The sequence below is a fragment of the Sitodiplosis mosellana genome, unplaced genomic scaffold (assembly GCF_009176505.1).
Source record: "Sitodiplosis mosellana isolate CC-2019 unplaced genomic scaffold, AAFC_SMos_1.0 Smas_scaffold_75, whole genome shotgun sequence".
NCBI lineage: Eukaryota > Metazoa > Arthropoda > Insecta > Diptera > Cecidomyiidae > Sitodiplosis > Sitodiplosis mosellana.
The window spans coordinates 95,872-109,155 of NW_022595317.1; the positions used below are offsets into that span (position 1 = coordinate 95,872).

The 13,284-nt window shown below is 35.4% G+C and overlaps 2 protein-coding genes across 2 annotated transcripts; both read right to left on the reverse strand.

The window, feature by feature from the left end:
- Nucleotides 1–1,087: 1,087 nt before the first annotated feature.
- On the reverse strand, nt 1,088–3,156 carry LOC129570708 (SET and MYND domain-containing protein 4-like). Its single transcript, XM_055450414.1, has 2 exons — nt 2,942–3,156; nt 1,088–2,835 (listed from the first exon to the last, which is right to left on the reverse strand). The coding sequence occupies exon 2, from the start codon at nt 2,821–2,823 to the stop codon at nt 1,288–1,290; it is 1,536 nt and encodes a 511-aa protein (XP_055306389.1). The 5' UTR covers nt 2,824–2,835; nt 2,942–3,156; the 3' UTR covers nt 1,088–1,287.
- A 5,430-nt stretch (nt 3,157–8,586) lies between these two features.
- LOC129570694 (cyclin-T-like) lies at nt 8,587–12,120 on the reverse strand. The gene is made up of 6 exons (XM_055450393.1): nt 11,572–12,120; nt 10,265–10,382; nt 9,800–10,010; nt 9,546–9,682; nt 9,291–9,464; nt 8,587–9,211 (listed from the first exon to the last, which is right to left on the reverse strand). The coding sequence occupies exons 1-6, from the start codon at nt 11,745–11,747 to the stop codon at nt 8,951–8,953; spliced, it is 1,077 nt and encodes a 358-aa protein (XP_055306368.1). The 5' UTR covers nt 11,748–12,120; the 3' UTR covers nt 8,587–8,950.
- Between the last annotated feature and the right edge of the window lie 1,164 nt (nt 12,121–13,284).

Genomic DNA, 13,284 nt, shown 5'->3' on the forward strand with positions numbered 1-13,284 from the left:
ACACACACACACACACACACACACACACACACACACACACACACACAGAGATATATATCATCACCAATTTATCAAGTCAAAGGCGGCTATCAAACAAAACTTACAAAAACAGTATTCAAATTTCAGGATGAGAGAATGTAAAGGAAAATAAGAAAAATCAAAAGAATCGCATTAAAACATAATTGCAGCCTACATTTCATGAAGAGCTAAAAACAAAGAAGAGAAAACAAAGAGGGAGAGGAAAAAATGTTGGGCCTAGATTACATATTAAAGATTAAATCCCAATAGAAAGAGGAGAACAAAAATTAAACATATTATTTCGAGAAAAAAAAAACCAATTTTTTATAAGACAACAACAACAACAACAGGTTAACTGTAACTGTTCTATTCTCGAATGCATTTGAAAATAAATGCAACCAAACTTACTTCTTCTTTTTTTCAAAACCAAACCATTATTACGATTCAGGGCGATGGTAGTTTTTTGATTGCTTATTCTTTAGCAATCTCTTAAAAATTAATTCAAAAATGAAATGAATGAAAAAAAAAGAGTTAAAAAATGTAATTCCATATTCTAATATTTTTATTCGCAAAACAAAAAAACACTCAGAGAACGAATTCGATTAACTCCATGTTTGTTTTGTTTTATTTCTTTTCTTCAGAGGAAGAGGAAACGCATAGTGCATAGATAATATGTATTTCCAATAAAATAATTAATAAACACAATATGATTTTTGGGACACAGCCCGAAATTTCGTTCAATTGGTTTAAGTTGAAAAAAAAACATAGCTTGTTTTTACGAAATAACTTGCATTACATGTATGGTTCATAAGTTTTGTCATTTTCTTCATTTATTTCAAAACCAAAACTTCAAACTATTGACTCAAAAATCTATCAATCTGCATTTCAACTATAACCCTTAGTTGCGAATTTTGCGTGTGTTTTTGTATTTGTAGAACATCAACTATGCTTTAACGGCTCATGTCATCTCTCTACTGCATCTTTTAACGATTAAACGAGGATTATTTTTCAATATTCACAAAAAGCTATCTCTCAAGAGGGAAAAAAATGCGAAGAAATAAAGTTGAAATTTTTTTTAATTTTCTGGTAATATTTTATTGAAAATACGTTTATTTTATAAAGTGCAAAAGAGATTCTTTTAAAAGATTCATTGTCGGAAATGTATTTGATTCGATTGATATTTATTTATGCATTGATTTTTCTATTTTCTCATTTCGATGCTTATGGAAATATTCTTGCGACATACAAGATCAAAATTTGTTGAAAAGCTTACAAAGCATTTGCCAAATGAATTGCGTATACATTGAAAATCAATTCAATTTCCGATGACCATGCTGATCGTCCATATTTGTTCAAAAATTCAATGCACTTCTTCTTAATGATGGCAGATTCAGTTTGATTGCGCACCATGTCAATGTGTTGATTTTTGGCCACGTATTTATAACATGGATCCGATGTAATCAGCTTTCGATCGATTGGTGCACGCGTTGGCTCGCATCTTTCACATTTGCAATCGAAGCCTCGCCGAGATTTCAACTCTGCTTTTCGTTCATTTGACGGCATTCCATCGAGTTCCTTCGAGTAATTGATGAAAAGCTGTTCACCCTTTCTGATTGGTCGTCCTGTCACACCGATTACATAACCTCTTAAAGGGTAACTGATAACGTTGGCAGCACATGAATGATTCATGAGAGAAGTGACGTTGGCCACATACTTAGTATCATCACATCCAAATTTGTTAGTGTTGCAGACCAGAACATGATGCATGAGCAAATGCATAAAAAAACGCTTCTTTCGATCACAATCGAACAGATTGCTTACTTTCGGCAAAGTAATCATACATCTATAAAGCATGTCAGTTGCCTTGAGTAGTTCATCATCATATGGTATTATTGTTGAAAGTTTGAAGAAGAAATGATACTTTGACTTGGAATCGTTCAATGACGTCGGCAGTGCTTCTGGCTTTTCGAGCAGTGCACCTTCAACAAACTGCATCAGACTATCCACGTCGGAGAAACTGGTGATGGCGCACAAAATTGATTTGATCACAAATCTAACTGGTAGTGGTAGGGTTGCGAAAAATCTGCCGCACACAAATTTGTGAATTTGATCGTTATTCATGCAATCAACGCTGCAGAACATAACATCGGGACAGTTTGGACAGGCCATACAATTCATGCCCAATCGTAAACATGAATGGCACACCGACGGTTCATCGCTGATTTGAAGGAAATTCGTTTCCAACAAAACAGTTTTCCCAACTGGAATGTCGCATTTTGCAACCAAATGACGGCCGAATTCCTCGTTGTATTTTATTTCCACGATGTTCGTCATGCACGGGAAATTCTTGTCAGCCTTGTAACTTAGCTTCAGTTTGGATTTTCCCTCACACTTAACCATCGACATCTGCTTCAAACATTCATTTTTACGATCCTCCAGCTTTTTTGTCAGGCGATCAGGCAGATTTGCGTTTCTAGCTAGTTCAATATCGACCAAGACTTCATTCAATATTTGACCGTGGAAGAGACAGGCTGATCGGTTCGAATATGCTAACGCCACATTTTCAGAACCAACTTCGGCATAACACAAACTTTTGTTGTAGCATATTGTTGCCTCAGGCCAATTTTCTTGGCGGAATAGTTCGTTTCCCTTCAAACGCCATTCGGTCGATTTTTGATTGTTTTTCCGAGTTTGTTGCCTTTTGACTGATTCAAGCAACATGTCATCCAATGATGATCTCTGTACAGACGCAAAAAGATCGACGTATTCAGCTCGCCCTGTTTCCTTCTTCCATAAGTTGTCCATTGTTGATGTGTTCTGCAATAATTTAAACATATTGCGAAATTATGTATTACGTCATCAGATTAAGGTTCAATATAAGGATTTTTTCTTTGGATTATTTTTCATCATTGAATTGACATACCGTGTTTCGCCAAATTCTTTCAGAATATAATGGTATGTAGCAGTTATCTGGATTATTACTTGAATGAAGAAAAAATCTATGAAGAATAAACTTTTTTACGCAAATGAAAAATATGAATTGAAAATGGCTGACAGCGTGATCGCTTGTGCCCTTTGATTCACCAAAAAATCAAATGGAGTAAATTGTGTGTTTGCACAAACGTCATTATTATTCGCACTGTCAATGTAGTGTATATCAATTCGAACCAATACGCACGAGCGACGAAACAATTTGCATGGAGTATTCTTCTGCGTAGCGAATTCTGCATCTGTCTTTGTAAAACACCGACGTACAGTAATGTTGTGAACAATGCTCGCACGGCTCATGCCATCTCTGTCATTCTTATGTTTCATTTAACAGTTGAACGAGAACTGATTATTCTTCAAAAGACCATTTCTCGAGAGGGAAAAATGTCAAGAGATGAATTTTGTTCAAATTAAAAAACGTTCAAGTACAAAAGTGGTATGAGCTTTTTTCTGTTCTTTATTTAAAATAAAATGGATATGTTAACATTTGGATTTGTATTGATTGATCTTCTTAAAGATGGTTTTTCGGGAATGTGGTTAATTTGATTGATTTTCATTTGTGCATTGAATTTTTGTTATTTTCATATTTTGATGCATATAGAAATATTCTTGCGACAGAAACACAAAAGAGAAGTGAACAACTTACAACGTATTTGTTAAATGATTTGTGTACACATTGAAAATCAATTCAATTTCCGATGACCATGCTGAGCGTCCATATTTGTTAAAAAATTCAACGCACTTCTTCTTGATGATGGCAGATTCAGTTTGATTGTGTAAAATATCAATGTGTTGATTTTTGGCCACGTATTTGTAACATGGATCCGCCGTAATCAGTTTTCGATCGATTGGTGCACGCGTTGGCTCGCATCTTTCGCATTTGCAATCAAAGCCCCGGCGAGATTTCAATTCTGCTTTTCGTTCATTTGACGACATTCCATCGAAATCCTTCGAGTAATTGATGAAAAGCTGTTCACCCTTTTTGATTGGTCGTCCTGTCACACCGATTTCATTGCCTTTAAAGAGTAACTGATAATATTGGGAGCACATGAATGGTTCATAAGAGAAGTGACGTTGGCCACATGCTGAGAATCTCCACATCCAAATGCGTTACTGTTGTAAACTAGCATATGATGCATGGCCAAATGCATGAGGAATCGTTTCTTTTGATCACTATCGAAACTATCGCTTACTTTCGGCAAGCCCATCGAGTGTTCATAAAGGTGGACAGCCATGTCAACTATGATAGCTTCCGTCAGTGGATGGGGAAATGGTGCTGATGTTGAAAGTTTGAAGAAGAAATGATACTTTGACTTGGAATCGTTCAATGACGTCGGCAATGTTTCTGGCCTTTCGAGTAGTGCACCTTCAACAAACTGCATCAGACTGTCCATGTCCGGAAAACTGGTGATGGCGAACAAAAGTGTTTTGATCGCAAATCTAAGTGGAAGTAGAAGAAAAATGTACCGCACTCCAATTTGTGAATTTGATCGTTATTCATGCAATTGACGCTGCAGAACATAACATCGGGACAATTGGGACAAGCAACACCATTAGTACATAATTGCGAGCAAGTATTGCACGTGAGCATGTCGTTTTCGATTCGAAGGAAATCTGTTTCCATCAAAACCGTTCGTCCGACCGGAATGTCACACTTTGCAACCAAATGACGACCAAATTCCTCGTTGTATTTTATCTCCACGACATTTGCCATGCACGGGAAATTCTTGTCAGCTTCGTAGCTTAGTTTTGGTCTGAAACTATCTTTACGCTCAACCATTGACATCAAGTTCAAAGTATCGTTTTTACGTTGCTCCAGCTTCGGTAGCAGGCGATCCGGTAGATTTGTGTTTTTGCCGAGCTCAATATCGACCAAAACTTGATTGTAAAACTTCAAATGAAAGTAACATGCCGATCGGTTCGAATATGCTAACGCAACTTCATTCAGACTTCATTCAATAATTGACCATGGAAGAGACAGACTGATCGGTTCGAATATGCTAACGCCACATTTTCAGAACCAACTTCGGCATAACACAAACTTTTGTTGTAGCATATTGCTGCCTCAGGCCAATTTTCTTGGCGGAATAGTTCGTTTCCCTTCAATCGCCATTCGGTCGATTTTTGATTGTTTTTCCGAGTTTGTTGCCTTTTGACTAATTCAAGGAACATGTCATCCGATGATGATCTCTGTACAGACGCAAAAAGATCGACATATTCAGCTCGCCCTGTTTCCTTCTTCCATAAGTTGTCCATTTTTGATGGGTTCTGTAATAAATTGGCCGTATTATGAAATTACGTATTGCGTCATCATAATAAGGTGTTTTTCTTGGAATTATTTTTTATAATTCAATTGACATACCGTGTTTTGCCAAATTTGTTCAGAATATAATGAAATGTACCAGTTTTTTGGAGTATTAATTGAATGAAAAAAAAATCTAAGACGAGTCAATTTTGTTTTACTCAAATAAAAAAAACATGAATTGAAAATGGCTGACGGTGTAAAGGTTTGTGTCCTTTCGTTGATCAAAAATCAATTGGTGTAAATTGTGTGTTTGCACAAACCTCAATAACATTCTCACTGTCAATGTATTGTGTATCAACTCGAACCGATGCTCACAAACGACGAATGGATTTGCATGGAGCATTCTTCTGCGTAGAGAATTCTGCATCTGATTGTGTCTTTGTGAAATGCCGACGTAGAGTAATGTTGTAAAACGCAAATGTATAGCAGTATTATTAGCAGTGGCGTATCCAGAGTTGAATTTGGGGGGGGGGTGTTTTTCAATTATAGTTTTTTAAAGGAAATTTTCAGAAAAAAAACGCATATACAGTAGAAAAATGAAGTATCGGAATCAAAAAAATTTTTTAATACGCTTAAGCGTAGAGAAAGATCGCTCTGGTGTGGCAATGGTAATACACACTAAGAATCTACACGATGATACCAAACAAACATGGATTTATATGACAAATCGTGTAAAAACGATAAAATATCATGTAATTTCAAATAAATCAATGAATTGGTCAATATTATTACCCGATATACGCATCTGTCAAATGTTTGTGTCAACTTTGAAACATTAAAAATTACACGATATTTTAATTTTTAACGCGATACGTCATATAAATCCCATTTTGATTGTTATTATCGTGCAAATTCTTACAGATATTTTTGAGTGTGTAGGTATCGTGGCCAAAGTTTTAAACATATTATATATGTTTGGAAATATTGGATTATTGCACACGTTTAGTGACGAAATGAAATTTTTTGGTCTTTCTTCTGTTGAAACCCATTTCTGTTGCCACAACAGAGCTTCTTTCTTCACAATATTTTCGTTGTCATATTCAATGTTTGGCCATTGCTTCAATATCATTTCAACGGTTTCATTTATTTCTTTTTCTGTCAAACAAGTAATAAAATTGGGCAAAATATTCTGTATTTTATTCAAAATATCTCTATGTTTTACGAACCGTTGTTGCATATGACATGATCAAGGAGAGGTATAAAAATGGGCAATCTATAATACTCTTCGGCAGAAGTGCACGCATAGTTATCTCGATTGCATTGCTGGCTACTCTCGGTATTGTGATGTTTACACCGATTTTGCTAGCCATTTTTTCGGCGACGGTAAACAAATCATGAAATATAATAAACAAAGGCTTATTGAAATCAATTTGCCTCTACTGCTTAAATCAGTCTACTCATAGCAACGTATGACATATTTGTAGAAGTGTTGTTATGCCAAATGCTATTAAAACACAGATAAGTTTGAATTCAAAGAAAGTAATGTAATATTGATGACCATCGAAAAACACATTGATTTTGGCTGCATTTGCTGGTTTATTCAAATCATTCGGACATGCTTCACAACAAAAGAAATGGTAAATTAATGAATTGATTAACACTCACCCACGTTATAATCGAGTCATATCTTATTCAGACGAAATCCGATTTTGTATTAATCATTTGAACCCCAAACCCCCCCCCCTGGATACGCCACTGGTGACGAAGAAATTAAGAAAAACTCGTTCACTACGACATATCACTTGAGATGATGTGATGGTCGACAGTTTGAGACTGGAACTTCAATGTGAATTGAAACTCTCCCCTGTTCAAACTGTGGCGGGTACATTGGCCAATGTTTTGGCCTTCCTTCGTACGTTGAATTGAAAAGACTCCTCCTTTACTCTCGGCAATCATTTTGATTCTGAATAAAGCAAAAAATAAATATTCAGTTCTCTTATTAATTGAAGTTTTCAACAACTATTTATGATTCCAATAAAATGAATATTATTTTCAAATTGAAAAATGCTGCATTTTTCTTTAGCAAAGATTTTGAACTCACAAAATTTTAGTCGCTTTTTTCTCAAAGTCACAATTGCACAAGAAAGTGCCGTGCACTGAGAGCACTATAAATGTGCGACCGATGCCAAGAAGAAGTGTTTTTCAACTGAAATTTTCGAATTAAAATTAAAAATAGCAGCAACTGATGTAAAGTGCCACATCAGGCCAATCCTTTTCAAGTTTTTACACATTGGATGAAGTCAGCTAAAGCTGAAGCAAAAACGAAAAGAAATATAGATTACAATTTCTCTCATTTCACATTGTTCATGTTGTTTCATAATTTCTTGAACGAGAATGACGAATATTCTGTAGAAAGAATCAGTCTTTGAGATGATAACATAGAATATAGGGGGGAAATAGCCACTCAAAGAGAAATATATGCGCACGTTATCATCGTTTCTGACCGAGCATGAAACCATATGACTAACCGTTTTTGTTATCAACAAAGTAAAGGAAATAAAAGTTGTTTCACAACAAATTTTGCTATTTGCATTGCATGAAATGCATCGATAAAATCCTTTCCTTTCAAAAACACTATGGATACAAGCCAAAATACTATGAATATAAATTTCCTTGCAGTAACAAAGCAAAACAAAACAAGATCAATAGCTCTTTAGTTCACGTAGTCTGTTCAAGCGTCAGCCGCTTGAATTTATATTATCTTTTCTATGTCGATGCGAGTTCCATTTCAAGCATGGGCCGTTGTGACTGTGTTACACAATATGGCCATAGCTATTGCTATATATACATCATGCAATGTAAATTGTTATATTATAGCAATATAAAATGTAGATGTGTTCTGAAGAAAAAAAATGGAACATGACAGGAAAGTGGGCTTGGGCCAATTTATGAAATGTAATATGAATATTTCGTTTTTTAAGTAAATTTATTTTGATACGTTTCCTTATGTCTGCATACGCAATCTTTTCAAGTTGTTATACTTGCAAAAGATCGACTTTTGACGTCGCATTATCTCAGTCAATCCAGCCGATGTTCTATTTAATAGAAGAAATCAAATTAAAATCGATGAAAAGAGCTCAGTTGTAGCCGCGGCCACATCAACTCTGATACTTACATATGGGTCAATCAACGGCATTCATGCATTGCATCCAGAACCATTATAATTCCATCGCGATCGTCCATTCGCTTACACAGCAACAATCACGTATCACAAGAAGTTATGTTCATGTCCCATCATGGGCCAAACAACTGATTTCATTTTGAATTAGAAGCAATTTTGTGTTTAGATTTAAAAGATTTTATTCATGATTTCATGTGTTATTATGAAGCAACTTTCCTTGGATTTGTATTTTAACGTTTCTTTATTTTATATCAAAAATTACTGTTTTTTCCAATGACATTATGAAGGTAATTTCAAACCGATACTATAAACACCTTATGACGTCCTCATTTCGGTCTATTTATACTAGAAATTCATTTGAAAAATACTAAAAGTTCCAAACAGGTTCGCCACTTTGCAACGATAATAATCATTGGCGTAGCCAACTGAGCTCGAAAACCAGAAAATGTTGTCGTTTTTTCAAATGTACTATTAACTAAACATGAAATGAATTTCGATTTGTTGTGGTTGGTTCTTTTTCAGACCACAACTTCATTTTTGTCTTCGCTTTCATCAGAAAATGATGAAAAAATGCCGTGAATTCCGTATATCACGAGAAATACTAGCACAAAAATTTTGAAAATTTTGATAGTGTACGTTTTTAATCCAATTGTGAATGTTGATATGGAAAGTGATTGTGATCGATTGTCGATTTTTATTAATTGTTTCTCACTCGAATGATGACTAGATGATCGATGCCGTGGTCCTGAATTATGTGTTCCACTTTGCGAATTGATTGTCTTGAGTAGCGAAGATAGAAAAGAAAAGAAAACGGTTTAGTTCAGAACAGTTGATGTACATTGATGAATATATACTCACAGATCTTCCACTACTCATTGCATTTCTTATCGTTGAACACAATTTGTTCTTTAGTCTTGCCGGGCTTCGTTCATAAATGGCCATAAATTCATCCTGTAACTGTTCTAGCAGTTCCATCGTGACGTTTTTATCGACATAATAAAACCAATCCATACCTTCTGTTGACTGTGGAATCTGTGACCAAAACAAATGAACAGTTAGTTTGAACGTTGCGATAAATGGTTGAATATGTGCATGGATTAAATGATATATTACCTCCCACCTAGTCCATTTGCAGGCGAGATTTATACAGAAGCACGCAACTACAGTTGGCCTGTACTGTAGACACATCGTCGTCAAATGCAAGCTGTTCGATGCTAGGGCATATGCGGTATGGGTTAAATCCTCACACGCTGCAAAACAAACAGAAAATATGCTCATTATTGTTTATCGTTTGGTTGAATGCAGACACACAGCACAAGATATGCGATACAAGCAGATAGAGTTTTCAAATCAAACTCGGTCATTACCTTTAATTAGGTAGCATGTTTTGACAATATGCATATGAGGATGTTTAACGTGTACATCGAAACCCAATGTGTGCAAAAGTACATTTTCATTGAAAACTAAGTCTTGTTCTTGCTCAGCGTGGGCTTCACTTGTTCGGTTTTCAACTGCTCCTGGCGTGCATGCTTGTGCGGCATTTGTTACAGACTCCATCGTTCTTGGTTGCTCTTTCACCTTATTTTGTTACGGTTAAATCAGTTGTTTTCAAAATTTGCACGATTTGATACACACACGCGGAATTTAGTACTTGAAATTGAGTTAAAGCGATTTTTGTTGAACTCGCACCAAAAACTAAGGGAAATTTCTTTCTTTTTACATATCAGAATTTGGCACAAAAAACAACTTCAAAACAAAAAATCGCTTGTACTCAATTTTAAGTTCCACGTAAAAACGTGCAGATATTCTCATATTCAACAATTCGTGCTTACTTTTGCAGCTAGCAACAAACTAGCCATCGCAATACCATTTTGATGAAATTTTGCAAATGAATGAAATACATAGAATCGATGCATATAAACTATAGCCGTATTTATACATGATTGATCGCTGGAAATCAAACAGAGAGAGAAAAAAATTGACTTTAATGGAAGAAAAAACTAAAACTATATGAATTTATTTTGCATGAGTTAAAACTAGTGTCTACAAGTCTCTACATAATGTAATTTAAGTAAGATCATAGCAAGACAATTTGGCAGCTTGTAATTGAGATAGGGTTTGATGAATTGTTCTGAAAATATGCAAACGCCATACGTATGTACGTGTGCATTGCAAACATTGTAAAATGACATGCTAACGCGTTGATTTATTTTCGTATTCTATGTGCATTAGGGTGTTTTCGGTATTAAATAAACAGAAAATGGTAGTTTTAGTTTGATAGAGCAGAGAATTTGGAATCGATTTCATATATTTTTGTTCGGAATCAGTCCAAGATGCCACTTCCCACAAGCAAAACAAATGTTCGTCGAATTTTGAGGTTATATCACTATTCGCTGAAACTAATCTGATATTTTCCAGCCCGAATTTCATAATGACAGCTCGTTTTTGTTTACGTTTTGGTTTTGCTGCAATTTGGCCTTCTTGGTTTTGTTCGATTGGATATTTTAGTGGATTTAGATAATTTGTCGTGTATTTCAAACCCATTGAATGAATTTTTGTGAAAAAAATGAGTTTGTCGGTGTTTTTTCTATGGTTGAAGAACCGGCCAAAGGGGCAATACAATTTGTGTGAATTTTCGACTATTTGGCCACTTTTTCCAATGAAAATTACGTGAAAATAAATGTTTGCATTGAGAATTCATCTCTGGTAGTGAGATTGAATCGAAAAAAGTGAAAAATATCAGATTAGTTTCAGCGAATAGTGATATAACCTCAAAATTCGACGAACATTTGTTTTGCTTGTGGGAAGTGGCATCTTGGACTGATTCCGAACAAAAATATATGAAATCGATTCCAAATTCTCTGCTCTATCAAACTAAAACTACCATTTTCTGTTTATTTAATACCGAAAACATCCTAATTGTGCATACTTCCATAGCAAATCACAGCACCTATCCTTTCGTCTCTCATGATCCGCAATGAGCAATGTGTAATTCAATCAAAAGTCAAAGACAAAAAATAGAAAAACTTCTTATACGGTGTAATGACTTAATGGCTAGTACTCTCCAACTAATTTGAAATAAAGGTGAAATAATTTGTGTGATAGAGAAAATGTAAAATGAAAAAAAAAAAACATTTACACTCGAAGCCGTTGTCCCATTTCTTGAATCAAGCAAGCGGCTTGTTGTCTGAGTTCTATTTCCTTTTCGGCGTCGATGCCTTGGCTTCTGCTTGGCGAATTTTGTAATTGTGCTGCTGTGAAATACCATCGTGAATCTTGGCTGTTTTCACCGCTGCTGCCACTACCACTAGCCATTTCCAATTGAAACAACAACAAATAATAAAAACGGCCCTCGAAGAGCAAAGTGATCTTCTCTTTCGTCCGTTGTGTGTTGTGTGTTATGGAGACTCAGGTGTTTGCGTTTCTTTTTTTCTCATTTGCTCGCTGCGATGTTTTGATGTCAGACAAATTTTCCACTGTTTCCGTTTAATTTTTGCGTATTTTTTTTCCTTTTTTGCACGATTGTTTCACTCTTTTTTTCAATGCAATTTACGTTTTAATCATGCATACTATATTATATACTCTTTTCTTTCTTTCACACAAAAAACACTATCCATGAATACACGGCCAAACAACGAATGAAATTTCGGGCAGAAGGCACTGGTACCACACATATACAAGTCACACTAATACACTTACAGCAAACTATACAATATTTGACACTTTACGCATTCTTTACAACCAACACAGATACATTGTATACATTGAACTGAATCGGTATAACTTGTATGTGTCAGCGCATCTCAAATGTTTGACAGCCAAATTATACCGATTCAATACAATGTATCTGTGTTAGTTCTACAGAATCCGTAAATTGACAAATATTGTATAGTTTGCTGTAAGTGTATTTGTGTGACTTTATATGTGCTGGTATATACCAACGCTGTCTAACTCATCACCTGAAATTTCATCTGCCGTTTGGCCGTGACTAAACAGTACATTTACCGCGTACCGCACTAGAATATGCGAAACCGATTTACCTCGAAACTAATCATCCGTAGTCGTTCTGTAGAAACAATCAGTCTTTGAGATTATGACATAAAATTTGGGCGAGGATGAAAACATACGATTAGCCGTTTTGGTTATCAACAAAGCATTGTTGTTATGGAAAAGCAAAAGAAGCAAAAGAAGCAAACGACTATGCACTCGTTGGAAGTAAATATGCGGTTTGGGCTAAATCCTTATACGCTGCAAAACAAACAGAAAATATGCTCATTATGGTTTATCGTTTGGTTGAATGCGGATACACAGCGCAAGATATTCGATACAAGCAGATAGAGTTTTTAAATCAAACTCATTACCTTCAATTGGGTGGCATGTTCATTAAGTCTTGTTCTTGCTCAGTGTAGGCTTCACTTGTTCGGTTTTCAACTGCTCCTGGCATGTATTCTTGTGAGACATGTATTACAGATTCCAGCATTCTTGGTTGCCTTTCCACCTTGTTTCGGTCAAATCAGTTTTTTTTTAAATTAAATCATTTTACACGATTTGACAAACGTTACAATTCAGAAATTGGCAGAAAAAAACGTTTGGTGTGAATTCAAACAAAAAAATCGCTTTAGCTACTAGCTATATGTAATGGCTTAATAGCTAGTACTCTCCGACCAATTGGAAATAAAGGTGAAATAATTTGTGTGATAGAGAAAATGTAAAATGAAAAAAACATTGACGCTTGAAGCCGTTTACCCATTTCTTGAATCAAGTAAGCGGCTTGTTGTCTGAGTTCTATTTGCTTTTCAGCGTCGATGCCTTGGCTTCTGCTTGGTGAATTTTGTAATTGTACTGCCGTGAA

What these genes read in the sequence shown, in the direction of transcription:
- LOC129570708 (XM_055450414.1), bottom strand. Translation starts at nt 2,823, where the DNA reads ATGGACAACTTATGGAAGAAGGAAACAGGGCGAGCTGAATACGTCGAT.
- LOC129570694 (XM_055450393.1), bottom strand. Translation starts at nt 11,747, where the DNA reads ATGGCTAGTGGTAGTGGCAGCAGCGGTGAAAACAGCCAAGATTCACGA. An exon ending in GTTTGTTGCTAGCTGCAAAA is followed by an intron (nt 10,011 to 10,264) that starts GTAAGCACGAAT and finishes TAACAAAATAAG; the next exon opens with GTGAAAGAGCAACCAAGAAC. An exon ending in CAATGAGTAGTGGAAGATCT is followed by an intron (nt 9,212 to 9,290) that starts GTGAGTATATAT and finishes TCGCTACTCAAG; the next exon opens with ACAATCAATTCGCAAAGTGG.